Source organism: Narcine bancroftii, chromosome 4, assembly GCF_036971445.1.
Source record: "Narcine bancroftii isolate sNarBan1 chromosome 4, sNarBan1.hap1, whole genome shotgun sequence".
In the NCBI taxonomy this organism is placed as follows: Eukaryota; Metazoa; Chordata; class Chondrichthyes; order Torpediniformes; family Narcinidae; genus Narcine; species Narcine bancroftii.
In genome coordinates this window covers 191,942,646-191,957,076 of record NC_091472.1, presented here as the reverse complement: position 1 = coordinate 191,957,076, position 14,431 = coordinate 191,942,646, and the positions used below count along the sequence as shown (strand labels likewise).

The window sequence follows — 14,431 nt, the reverse complement described above, 5'->3', positions numbered from 1 at the left end:
TACAAATTTCTGATGTTTGTTTTCTCTTCCATGAACATTAAACAGGTGCAAGCTCAAGTGATTCAGGAAACTATTGTCCCTAAGGAACCCCCACCTGAATTTGAATTCATTGCTGATCCCCCATCTATCTCTGCCTTTGATCTGGATGTCGTGAAGCTAACTGCACAATTTGTTTCAAGAAATGGTCGTCAATTTTTGACTCAGCTGATGCAAAAAGAACACCGTAACTATCAGTTTGACTTTCTGCGACCTCAGCACAGTTTGTTCAACTATTTCACCAAACTAGTGGAGCAATACACAAAGGTAAAAGTTAAAATACAATTTGTTATATGTGAATAAAATTATGCACAGCAGATTTACCCACGGTAATGGATCTTGCTCTTCATGGGGTTGACCTTTTAAAATTCAGTGGTTGTAGTTCAAAGGCGATAGAACAAAATATTTACAATTATGCAATCATTCTTGATAAAGGAAATAAATTCTGCAGGATCAATGATGAAGGGTGGGCAGGCCTTGTCGATGAATTAGTGAGTACTTGACTGGCAGGTAACTTTCTGATCTAACCTGAGATGCTACTGTTTTTAAAAAAAAATTTACAGATCTTAATACCTCCAAAAGGACTACTTCAGAAATTGAAAAAAGAAGCAGAAAATCCTAAAGAAGTTTTGGATCAGGTGAGATACTGAGTGTATTTTGTGATAAGATTTAACTAGTCACAATAATTCTTGAATATTTGAGGCATGTACTAAATATAATATTTACAGTTTATTTTAATCTAAAATAATTCAATTGATCCCTTTTCGGAAATTTATGTTCCCACTTACTGGATTCTTTAAAAAGTTTAATACATTATAAAAGGTTTGAAAGTAACTTTTTTCTCCAGGACCCAGGAAGAAATTCTCAAGCTCTTTCTCATCGACATCTTAATGTTTTTAATATGTTTAGAAATGAAACATAGCAATAAAAGCAAGATACAGTAAAACCAGCACCTGTGGGGATTGGTAGATGCTGGTTAAATGAATTTGCTGGTTGCTTGAGATGGTGTGTTTCATGGATTGTTGAACTAACTGCTGGGGGTATCAATTTTAATCTTTGGTATTTTTTAACCTACCAGTATTTATTTTCCATGATTTATTTTTTGCTGGTTGCTTGAATTACAAGTAACAGGGTTTTTTTTTAACTGTAATTGCTCTGCCAATACTGTTGTAGCACACCTTTGGATTGTGGTTAATTACTATCTTCTTTACATCCTTGTTTTTGAATTTTTAAATAAATCATATTTCAGCAGTTTTTTTTAGAATGTGTATTGAAGATTTCTGATGTTGTATGAATATCTACTTCCTTGTTAGCATACCCAGTTCTAATTTGAAGGTTTCTAACTTGCTCCTTTTTCTGAAATTCCTTACTAGACAAAATCATTTCTCCCCACCTAATTAACCCAAAGTGTTTAAATGAAATCCCTCCAATAATTTTCTTTACTCAAGAGAATCGAAAGTTAATTTCCTACAATCTGTAGACATCTGAAACTTTGCCTCTTTGTCAGTGCTGCACCTTTACTAGGTTCAAAATTTATTTCCTGAAGTGCTTTGAACTTGATCTGGCCATGATGAGACCTAATTTTTCACCAGTGGATCCACAAATACAATTTATTATTCACTAGATCATCTTCTAATTGAATATAATTACACAAAAACAGGCCCTTCAGTCCATGCCAAACTATTATTCTGCCAAGTCCCATTGAACAGCCCCTCATACCCCTACCATCCATGTACCTATCCAATTTTATAGAAAACTGATAATATTCCATCACTCCACAATCTCTCTCTAGGCTCCTGTCCACTCCACCACCTCTGTATGAAATGATTTTTTTTCTTGCAGAATAAATCATTTTATGTTTGTATGGAAGGCCAAGTCTTTCAGTTAGGAATTGATTTTTTTTTGTGCAGGTGAGATATCGAGTTGAATGGGCCAAATTTCAGGAGCGTGAAAGGAGGAAGGAGGAAGAAGAACGGGAGAGGGAGAGAGTAGCCTATGCACAGATCGATTGGCATGACTTTGTAGTGGTGGAAACTGTGGACTTTCAGCCAAATGAACAAGGTACATATTAAAACCACACTTTATCGTCATTTGATTTTTCATTTATACACTAATAAATACCATTCTAAAATTACCAATTTTTTTTCTGTATAATTTGTGCATTTCCAAAATCCTGCGATTTGGGTGGGGGTGGGGGGGGGGGGAAAACACACACATGATGGTGCACATGATTGCAGCAGCCATTTCAACTCCAAACAAAGATGCATCTGTCAGGCTGGGGAATAGCTTTTTTCCATGGGCTGTGAGACTGATGAGTATCCTGTAAGCATGAAAGTCATCCCAAATGTTTAGATATATTTATTTTGATTATTAATATGATCATTACATTGTGTTGTTGTGCATGCATCATGGTCTGGAAAGATGCTGTTTTGTCGGGTTGTATATGTACATTAAGAAAGCAATGAACTTGCACTTGTTCAAACTCTTATTAATTAACTACAGGTACACAATCCTTTATCTAGACATTTAAAATCTGGAAAGCTCCAAAATCCAGCAAGTGGGGAGAGAGGCGGCAGTGCGAGTTGGGCAGGTGAAGGGGGGAGACTGGCAGAGCGAGTCGGGAGGGGAGACCGGCAGCGTGAGTCGGGCGGGCGGGGGGGGGTGGGGGAGACCAGCAGCGTGAGTTAGGGGGGTGGGGGGAGACGGCAGGGTGACTGGAAGGGGGTGGGGGTGGATACGGCAGCACAGTTCGAGTGGGCTTAAATCTGGCTTTCTGAAAGAAATTCGGAACACACTGTCCCCCAAGGGTTCAAGGTAAAGGATCGTGTACCTGTATTGAATTAAAATGGTTTGAAAGATCAATGAAAACATAAAGTTGAGATTTTAAACATTTCATATTGGTTATTTTAAGCATATGGAATACAAACTGTTCTAACAGCTCATAATTTGAAAATATTTTTCTTTATTACAGTACTATTATTTTTAGATTGCATGGAACTTGCCAGATAGTAAAATACAATATAATCCATATATAATTAAGATTAGCATGCCTCATTGTCCAAAACAAACATTTTCAAATGTTCAGTTTGAATTTCATGATCTTGATCCATCTTCATTTACCAAAAAGCCATTTAAATTGTATATTACACCAAATTGCTATTACAATGCCAGTGACCTGGGTTTGAACCCGCGCTAAAAGGATTTGTACATTCTCTCTCTGGGTTTACTCTGGATGCTCCAGTTTCTTTCCACCTTCCAAAAAAGGAAGGGGTTTATAGGTTAATTAGTGTATTTGGATGGCACAGGCTCATGGGCCGAAGGCAACCCCTCCAAAATTTTTAAAAATTGTTATATAACATTATTAATTTATGTACAACACTGGAGTTTGGCAAAAGAGGAAAGTGAGCTGGCTACAAACTGAAGTTGAATACTTGATTAGATATACTTGAGGAATCAAAAAATGGTCTCTTCAGTTCAAATATTGCTGAAAGAAAAAAGTTAAAGGTCCTTTTTTTTCAAAGAAAATTAAAAGTATGAAGCTAAAGTGAAACCATCCTTATTAAAATGGTCTGTTTTCTTAGATGGTAACTAATTTAATGTTGTAGTTAAAAATAATTCAGTATTCTAATTACAATTATTTAGTGTTATAAACTGAACAGTATACAATATTAGTTTATGATATCATTAATTAAGTTAACGATGAGCCACATTTTGCACATAAACTTGGCTGCTTTAGACTTTGTGAACCACTCCTTAACCAATTAAGGACATTTTGTATTGGTAATTTTTGTGGATTTCACTTGGGTTCTTCAGCTCCTAATGCCTTGCAAGCAATGCCCACATCTCATGAGTGAATTACATGCTAGTTCCTGGTGTTGAAGCTCAGTAGCAATATTTAGTGGATAATAGGAGACTTAGGATTTGTTTTCAATCAAATTTGTCATGATCTTGATAAATTGTCAACTTATCAAATATTAAAATTGTTATTAAACTTGGTAATTGAGTTCCATTCTCCTGAAATGCTCTCCTATAGTCAATTAATTGAAATGCCATAATCTGAGAATGGGATGTGTCTTATGAGGAAATTTGGCAAACAATAGGATTGCAATAATGTTTAATCTTTCCACTTGCAGGGCATTTCCCTCCACCAACTACCCCAGAAGAACTTGGAGCTCGTATTTTGATGCAAGAGCGATATGAAAAGTTTGGTGAGAGTGAGGAAGTTGAAATGGAAGTTGAATCTGACGATGAAGCTGAAGAAACCGAGGAGAAACCAGAAGAGGCTACAACACAGTTAGATCAGGATACACAAGTACAAGATATGGACGAGGTATAATACTAAAATTGATCCTGTTCATTGTTTATAAATTGTGTTGGCAATAGAATATTTTCTAGCACAGGTGCCTAACCTTTTATCTAGGATCATTGGGACGGACACCTGCAGTTGTTTGGAATCTTCTGGATTTCGGAATCATTTTGATCTTGGTCTCTTTAAGCAAATACCTTGTTCCTATCCGAACTGGGTTTTTTCCCCCCACCCCCGGCCATCCATCGGACACCCCCTCCTCCGGCCCGTTGCCGGACTATTTTGTGGCCTAGGCCAGGCTGAGTGTGGGCGTTGGAAGTTATACAGGATGCTCTTGATCAGTGTGTTAGTCAGGTGGAGGTTGGAGGCAACAAGGTGGCCTGGGAGCTCAGCCAAAATGGCAGCCAGCCAGTGTTGGCTGCTTAGAGCTAGTGGCCAAGTGGAACAGAAGGCTGGACACTAGATGCAGAGCTGAAGGAGGAGCGAGGTGGTGGGGCCAAGCGCTGGTGGCTTTCAGATGCTCCACCAGCTCATTAGGCCGGCCCTCAGTAAGACACACCAGCACCCCTACCTCTTCCTCCCCACCCGACATGGCAGCAGGGGTATATTGCTGCCGAGCCCAGAGCCCAAAGTTTATGGAGTGCTGCACCAGATCACGGCGATGTCTCTATGCGGGAGCAATGGCCGTCTTCGTTAACAATAATCCCCATGCAGTTGAAATCACTCTGCTAGCACCAGTGTGGTTCCAGCTGCATCGGGGATTATGGGTAAAGGAGTTATTCTCCCACGGGGTGCTGAGGGCTGAGAGTCGCCTCTGCACGTGGACGGCGATGGAGGGGGGGGGGGGGGTCCTCACTCTGAAAATTGAGAATTTATTTCGGGAAGTTAACATGTGTAATGTCATCTACTTAAAAAAAAAGTGCCAGATTTTGGAATTCCAGATAAAAGGCGAGGAAAGACAGCTACCTTTGCCTTAAAAAAAGGATGTCAGCAAGTTAGCTGTCAGTATTGAAGACTGCATATAAACCATAAGACATAGGAGCAGAAATGGGCTATCAGCCCCTCAAATCTGCCCCACCATTCAATCATGAAATCAAACCATTGAAAATCTATTGATTGCAGCTCATACTGTGAAGCTGAAAGAAAAATGGTTACTACCATTAAACCCTTATTTAGTTAATTTTGGTGAAACAAAATGTATTGAGCAGTGGAATACTAAATGGTAGTGTTAGTATTCAATTCCTCAGCTCCTGTTTATTCAAGGTTGTAACAGGCACTGGCATGTTTTTCTTTAAAATCCTGACAAGTGAGCCAGAAAGATTAAATTTTTGGCTTAAATTTTAATGGAATTATTGCTAAATTTTACTGTAACAAAATTGGAAAAACCATAGGAATCGTTGGGTATTTTATCATTATAGTGTGGAGATGATCTTATAAACTTTATTTTTTACAACTTAAACACGTATTTCAAAAGGTATTCTGCTTTGGCAGTATCTTGTAAACAAAGACTTTCTTCCACTTTAGTTCTTGGAATCCTGATCTGATTGACACCAAAGTGGGGCATGAGGATGTTCAGCAGGATGGGTTGTGAAGTGGTGTGTTCCTTCTGCTGTTTAATCCAGGCCTCTGAACTCCTGAACAATTAATTACCAAGGTTCTCAATGCCATAACAATTACTCATTCTCCATTTTGACGAATTGTGGGTCAGAGATTTGGTGTTAAAATTTTGTAAGGAAACTTTGAGAACCCTAAATCATTTCCTCTGCCCTCCTTGCAATCCCTGTTAAAGACAAAGTTTGGTGTGTTTCACAGTTTTGGTGTCAGCGTATAAATTTCATCAGAACAGACTTAACCTTAATTAGAAATAAAAATACGACATGGTAGAAAAACTCAGCAAGCCAGGTGGAATTGGTGGAAAGAGAAACAGTGCATGTTTTGGGTCTGGGACCCTACATCAGAACTGAGAGAAAAAAATGAAGGAAATTTCAATCACATGCAAGTGCCGGGATTAGAGTTTTCGTTTTGATTCTGTAATGAAATGAGGCGTTGGATGCCATTTATTAATTTTTTAAAAATGCACCAGGCATATATAGTGTTAGACTTGGCTTTCAATGCTATAATTGTCTTCTAACTTTCACACTGGTTTATGAATTACACCTTTCTTCAGGATTGTACTTTGTACTTTTCCTGCCCTTGACTAAAATCTTCCCTCACTTTGAGGGCTTTTGCAAGGTCCTTGTTAGCTTCTTCCTTAGTTTCAAAGATTGGGGCAAATCCATAGATGACTGATGTGATAAAACAAGTAAAGAGGATCATGGGATCTCTACATTCTCCTGAGGAGTTGCTGAGACTTTAAGAGTAGCTATTTTTGATGTCAAAATCCAATCCATGAGGATAACCTTGCTCTTCTAGTTTCCACCAAAGGCTTACCCAATAAATTGTTCTTTTTAAGACTGCCATTTCCTTCCTCTTTTGGCCTGCAAGGTCAAGTGTCTGAGTTCCCAGATTACAATAGCAGACAACAAAGAATTGCTGGAGGAACTCAGCAAGTCAGACAACATCCATGGGTATAGAAATGAACAGTCAACACTTTGCATCAGAACCCTTTATCGTCACTTGATCAAGATCTCAATAAACTGTCCAATCCTGAAATACTGATTGACCATTTCTACTCATGGATATTGTTTGACCTGCTGAGTTCATCCACCAATTATTTGCTGAAGATGCCAGCATCTGCAGCTGTTGTGTTTCTCTACATGGCTCTCAGCGGCTTCTCGATTTCAATGTTCACCCTGGGCTTCTGGTTGGGGAAACCCTGAACGATTTGGTGGCAACACACTTGTTCGTCCACAGCTGTTTTGATAAGGTCTGTGGCAGCCCTGGTGTGATCATTCAGATCCTTAGCTGAGTTCTTACCGCCCAAAGCACTGACTCAAGGAAGACCTGTTACCATTCTTCAGCCTCCAATTACCTCTTTTCTAGCCATCCTGATCTCTGGGGCCTCTTTTTAGGCTCTGTCTGTATGATGGCAGAAGGAGCACAGCCAGGTGATCTGACATGCCAAATGCAGTCTCGGAAAGAACGGCAGACCTTCCTTGTCTTGGTGTAGCAGTGAACAAGTGTGCTGGGACTTCTGGTACAGAGGGTTATATGTTGGTGGTAGTTGGGAAGGGTTTTCTCAAGTCACTGGCTAAGATCTGTACTGTGTTGGAATGGGCCATCTCTTGTTGTCTGACAGCATCATGCAGCTCTGCAAGTGCATGTTTGTTATGGGCATCGGAACCCTGAACTTAAGAATTTGTCAGACTGCATTTGCACACATACATAGTTTGGCTGCAGTACTTGCACACTTGCTTTATTTAGTCTTTTCTCTCTCCTACTCACCCTCGCTTGATACCTATTGCCCTGAATTTCTTCTCCTTCCATGTCCAGTATCATCATCCTTGCACCCTTCCTCCAACTTGCGTTCCTACCTCTGCCCTTCTCTCTTGCAACCTGTTGTTTAGTTGCTGCCTTCCTTTTCTCTTCATGACACCCTGGCACAATGCTGATTTATATTTGTTCCAAAACGTAACTAGCTTTTGGTGGTGTGGGTGAATGTTTTAAAATCAATTTAAATATTTAAATTAAATTCGTATGAAATGTAGGAAAAAGAGCAAATGTAAAACCAGGATGTGTCTAGTTTTTGATATATTCAGATTCCTTTAGACATGTTTATGAAATTGACTGGATTTATTTGTAAGTTTAATATTTTCTCAGTTCATACTTTTGAACAACTAAATACCTGGAACTATTTGATGTTGTAGTCTGTATGTATTACTCCTCTTCAAGTAGTATTGAAGATTTCATAAAATAATTTGCTGTTTGAAAGATACAATCGCACTCAGATTTTAACTTCAACACTCTGCCTTATCACTGTTTGTGCATCTGTATACTGTGTTCTGTTTTGTTGCTGTTTAGTCAAAATGAAAATGTACTGTATAGCCCCAGAAAAAGTGAGGGGAGGAAATGCTGCCAGCATGTGGGTCATACAAATTCAGTAGAGTGTTCAAAGAGAGGAACTGTAAACCCTAAAAGATCAAATAACTGCAATATTTGATTTCCGTGAAATATTTTGTAAGATTTTCAAACTGTAAATGTTCCTTCAGGGATCAGATGAAGAAGATGAAAGCCAGAAAGTGCCACCACCTCCTGATAATCCAATGCCTCCACCTCTTCCACCTACTCCTGATCAAGTTATCATTAGGAAAGACTATGACCCTAAAGGTGAGTTTACAAACACTTGCAGAAGCTTGTGTTTGGGTTTAAAAGATATGAATCCTTCTGATACGGTTATAATCACTCAAGTGGATTGATAGCGTGGAAGAAATCAGGGAGTAGAGCTCAGCGCCCAACTTGTATGTCCAACAAAACTGACCATGTTTCTTTATTAGTTTGGCGTATAGTTGGGTTTCCATTCTAAAATTATAATTTAAGTTGGTCCTTGTGATGCTGCCAATTTGACTGTATAATTCTATATCTTCCCAATCAATTTGATTTTGCGAGCATAACATTCTCAAAAAAGAGAAAAAGGTGGTCAGTGAGGTTTATCAAAAATGCACAGGAGTAGGAAAATCTAGAATCAATCATATTCAGGTAATAACACCTCAATTTTGAACCAAAAGGCAACGAATTCAAGCAGTAATACAAGATTTGATTTCTTACACCATAGTGTTCAGAGGAAAAAAATTTTCCCAGCTGTAAGATGGATTTGTCCTTTTGGGTACATATACCAATTATGATTTAAGAATGCCTTGCATAAATGAACACTGGTTCTAGTAACATTGCATCTCTAATAAATGAAACTGAGTAAAATATTTCAGTGAAGCGGCAGCTAAACAGAGTCGGGAAGAACAAGACCAGTAGTCGGTGCGATCATTTGCACTCAAGTTGTTTATTGAAACTTCCCGCACTGCAACTTATAAGACTACAGGTAAGTCCTGCCCTCGCGCCGAAAACCACATTCATGATGTTGCCCTGCACGCATGCGGACCTGACCTGACCAGTGGAAAAGACGACTGTAACACACAGAGCCAGTTAGAGATGTGCACTGCCACACAACCCCCCCCCACCGCCCCCCAGAACCAGAGATGTGGCAGAGTGCGGTGTGCCATTTCCCCGAGTCCTGTGTTGGTTTCGCCTTGGGGGGCCTGCCCCTATGCTTGGCTGGCTTATAGGGCAACTGGCTGGCTGAGGTTGAGATGCATGGGCTTCAGATGGTTAGCTGTGAACAGTTCCTCCCTGCTCCCAAGGTCTAATGTGAACATGTTATAGGGACCTAAGTAGGGTTCACCTCTGTGAATGAACAAATAATCAGTTGTCTTCAAGTCTGAGGGCACCGAGGTGGCGTGGTGTCCATGGTGTGAGGGAGGCCGACCTGTCCCTCAGTTTTTGCATTGCTGCTCCTCTTTCTGTGTTTGCGCCTTTGGTGGTGGAGAGGAATTCTCTGGGGAGAGTCAAAGGGGCTCTGCATACCAGCTTGGCTGAGGAAGCCTGGAGGTGCTCCTTGGGTGCTGTCTGGATACCAAAGAGCACCCAGGGGAGCTTGTCCACCCAGTTGGGTCTGGTCAGGTGGGCCATGAGCCCTGACTTGAGGTAGTGGTGGTAATGTTCCACCAGGCCATTGGACTGTGGTGGTATGGTGGAGTTTTGTGCCGAGGAGAGAGGTGAGCTGTGTCCACAAGGCCGATGTGAATTGTGCCCCCCTGTCTGTAGTGATATGGCCTGGTGTCCCAAACCGGGATATCCAGTGTGTGAACACTCCCCTGGTGCAGGAGTCTGCGGACAAGTCTTTTGAGGGGAATGGCTTCTGGCCATTTCGTGGCTTGGTTGACCACTGTGAGGAGATGCTGGGTTTCTTGTGAAATGGGCAGGGGACTGATGATATCGATGTGGATGTGGTAAAAGCGTCGGCTGGGTAGTTTGAACTTTAGCGTGTCTGTGGAATTTGGAAGCCTGGCAATGTGTGCAAGTGTGGGTCCACTCAGTTAGCCATGCCATACAAATCATGCAGTGACTCTGCGTGCTATGGTCCTGATGGACGGGAGTGAGAGGTCGTGGATAGAGTGGAAGACCTGTCACCTCCATTGACCTGGAATGACTGATCTTAGCTGGCCGGTGGAGATGTGGCAGAGTGCGGTCGCTGTCTGGCAGGGGACATCTTCAAAATGGAGGCCATTGATGGCTGTGCGAAAAGCCTGGGTCTCCACGTCGTCTAAACCAAGTGCATGGATGAAGAGTCCAGAAAATTTGGGAGTTTGAGGATGACTGCACTGACTGCAGCAGCATCCATACTGTTGAGTCTAGAGGTGTCTGGACCTGTCGGGGTCACCAATGCAGCAGCAGCTAAACGGAGTCTGGAAGAACAAGGCCAGTAATCGGTGGGCTCGTTTGCAATCCAGTTGTTTATTGAAACTTCCCATGCTGTGCCTTATAAGGCTATGGGTTAGTCCCACCCCTGCACCGCAAACCAAGTCATGACGTTGCCCTACGCTCACACGGACCTGACATGGCTGGCGGAAAAGACAACCCTGGTGGCGCCATCTTGATGCGGCTGCTAAGCTGCCGCGACCGTAACACACAGAGCCGGTTCACCTCCCGTCAGAATATTTATACGTTTATTTTCTAATACGTTATGTATATACGTGATTGTTATGTGTGAGAGATGTATTTTGAGTGTTTGCCATGTTCTAGAGCAGGGGATGGTCAAACTGCAGTTCATGAGTCAGATGTGCTCTTTGACATGTAATGTGCAGCTCATGGAAATCTATTGGCTGGAGGAGATACTAGTGCTGCCGAAGCCATCCTAGGATGCTCCGATATCTGTAGTCAGTCCTGGACCACACCACATCTGTAGTCAGTCCAGATCGCTTTCGGTGGGTAGGAGGGTCAGGCAAAGCTGAGGGCCCTCTGCAGGGAGAGGCTACAGAGGTTAGGAAGCTGGATCTGGACAAGTAGAGCTCCGATGAGGCATGGCCTGCCTGAGATGCAGGGTGTCTGTCCAGGCACTCTGGTAGGGTGGAAGCAAGATAATGGAGACGGGAGGAGAGGCTGCAGAGGGTTGTCATCCAGGCACCAAGCCAGGACAGAGCTGGAGCTAGCAGCAGCCTTGAAAGTCCTGATGGTGTCAAGCTCTGGCCGACCAGATGGAGAGTCAACACAAGGCAATGCAGAGGTTAGACCGTTCCATGCCCCAATCTCTGCTCCCCCATCCTGCTGGTGACTTGGAAGAGGGGAGTGGAGGGTGGGACAGGGAAGAGCAGAGATATGGACCTCCTGATCTCGCCCTACTGCAGGAGGCAGCTTCACGTCAGGTCGCTCCCACATCATTTGCTCGGCTGTAGATGCTGCAGTGGTGCGGGTAATTGCAAAGATCAGTGGCAGCAGCGGTCCTGAAGGGAACACATCAGAAACGGCAGCAGGAATTGTCCATCCTGCCCATTGAGCCTGCTCCTACATTCGGTGAGCTCACAGCTGATCTAGTCGTGGACCCTACTCCTCCTTTTCTCCCATAACCCTCAATTCCACTACCTTGCAAGCCTCTACTGCTTCCCTGGGCAGAGATTTCTACAGAAAAAGTCAGGATTTTTAAAACATTTGGTATGTATAGTGTACATTTTGATTATTGAAACTCAAACAAATGAGCAGTTTAAAAACTACATAAATATTATTACATAATAAAATTTTTGCAACAAAATATGCATGTAAGAGTAATAATGTATAATTATTTTTCTGGTCTTGCACCTCTCAAACATCTGAAGTTTATTGTATGTGGTTCTTGTATTAAGCCAGTTTGGCCACCCCAAGTCTAGTGAAACGCTGTATCATTTGGTTGTATATGTACAGTCAGATGATAATAAACTTGAACTTAAATATTCCACATAAACACACTCATTTGCCTACTTAGTGTATGTCTTTTTTATTTACAAAACAGGAAAGAAAGAATTGCAAAATATTTTAATTATTAGACAGGTATGCCCTGCTTTACAAATACTTGAATTACGAATATTTGCTTTTCCAAAGAAAGCCGCGTTCACTTTTATAAAGGGTTTTTTGCTTTTCTGAAAAGGCAGCCGGTGGGGTGGCCAGCGGGTGGTCACTGGGCAGCTGTCAAAACTTGTCTTCCTGATTCTGATGTGAAACTACATGATATTATTTCTACTTTATATTGGCTGTTGTGGTGAATCAAAGTCCATAGTTGTGGGGCCCATGCAGGATCAGGAGTTCCTGGGGGGTGGGGGTCAAAGAACTCTGAGAATTCAGAGGTTGGGTGATTGTGATAGCGCACCAACTGTAATTATTTAACTCCTGTGAAGATTCCATTAAACAGTTCTGTTGTGCTTTACTCACTGCACCACTCACTACATTAATTACCCTGGTGGTCCAAACAACATTTCAGACCTCACTATTGGAAGCGCAGAACATCATGGTGCTCAAACTTCCAGTATTTTGGATCGCACACAACAGGTCTGGTTTGAGCAGGCCAAGGCCCAGTTCCATCTATGACTTCATACATTCTGCCTGAACTCAAGGACTGCTTTTATGTATTCCTGCGCAGGGATGCGCACAGGATGCCATTGCAATGGCCATATGAAGGTTCTTTCAAGGTGGTATGGAATGACGGCTCCAGTTTTGTTATAGACATTGGCGGCAGGCAAGAAACCATTTCAATAAATCGCCTTAAGCTGCCACACGTGGACTTAGATCAGCCGGTACAGGTGGCACGCAGGGGCTGTCCACTGGCTTGTTCAACCGTATAGGTGAGACTCCAAGCTCTAGTTTTGGGGGAGGGTTATATGGTGAACTGTGCTACTCCATTATTAAACCAGCATCTGTAGTTGTTGGCCCCCGCAGGATCAAGAGTTCCCGGTGGCCGGGGGGCACCGAGACCCTGGGAGGCGGGTGACTTCAGAGATCAGTTGATTGTGATAGCGCACCAACTGTAATTATTTAAACTCATGTGAAGATTCCATTAAACAGTTCTGTTGGTTCAGCTCACAGACAACTTCTGCTGTGCTTTAGTCACTGCACCACTGTGTACTTATCATTTCTGCTATTATTATATTTAATGTTATTTTAGGTTTTATGTGTTATTTAGTATGATTTGGCGGGATATTGTTTGGGTTAGGGAACGCTCAAAATTTTTTCCCATAGAAATCAATGGTAATCATTTCTTTGCTTTACACCATTTTGGCTTACAAAAGGTTCCCTAGGAATGCTCTAGTTTTGTAAAGTGGGGTATACCTGTATTGGATAATATATTGTAAATATTTGAATATAATGCGAAAAATTTTGTACCGAAATTTGAGCTCAAAGTAGGGGGGGGGGGGGGGGGTCACATTATACACGTGAGTAAACTTTTTTTTTTAAATTCTGCAGGTTTATCAATGTAGTCTGCTGCTGATAGATTCTATGCAACTTGAAGCTGCAACCATTGAAAGGTCTGTGGGCAGTATGATGTTTGGAACCACTCATTATCGGCAGCCGACTACAGTGACGGAAGCGCGACTAGGTTGGGGGGAGAAGAGAGGAGAGATGGCAGCGCGAATCAGTGGGGGGGGGCGATGGCAGCGCTAATCAGTGGGGAGAGGCGGCAGCGCGACTCAGGTGGGCGAGGGGAGGGGGTCGTATTATACATGGGAGTAAATTTTTTCCCCTCAATAATGGGGGAGGGGTCGCATTTTACATGAAATGCATTATACATGAATATTTATGGTAACCCTCAGCTAATTCTTCAAGGAGGGAGCGTTGCACTACCTCCTGCTTTATTTCTAGTTTCCCAAATGCACATTAAGATGCATTCAATGGCACATGGATAAATATGATGGCGTTCTCCATGTATAATATCTAATCATTTTGAAATTAATTATCATTATCAGAAAAACAAACCATTTATCTCATCACTATTTGGTTTCTACCATTTTAAAACATTTATTCTCAGCACTTGAGAGATCCTGGAACAGCATTACAGAGTAAACTGGTTCCTTTTAAGAGATTTATTGTAAAATATGAATTTTAATTAAATTTACTTTTCTATGCTTTTCATTTAAT

The 14,431-nt window shown here is 41.8% G+C and overlaps 1 protein-coding gene across 1 annotated transcript in view; it reads left to right on the top strand.

Annotated features, from left to right (window-relative positions):
• sf3a1 (splicing factor 3a, subunit 1) overlaps positions 1-14,431 on the top strand; it is a 44,966-nt gene that overhangs the window by 4,558 nt on the left and 25,977 nt on the right. Inside the window, exons 4-8 of the mRNA XM_069933394.1 lie at positions 46-303; positions 600-674; positions 1,947-2,097; positions 4,170-4,366; positions 8,491-8,608. Of these exons, the coding sequence (XP_069789495.1) occupies positions 46-303; positions 600-674; positions 1,947-2,097; positions 4,170-4,366; positions 8,491-8,608 (799 nt within the window). The remainder of the gene's footprint in view (positions 1-45; positions 304-599; positions 675-1,946; positions 2,098-4,169; positions 4,367-8,490; positions 8,609-14,431) is intronic.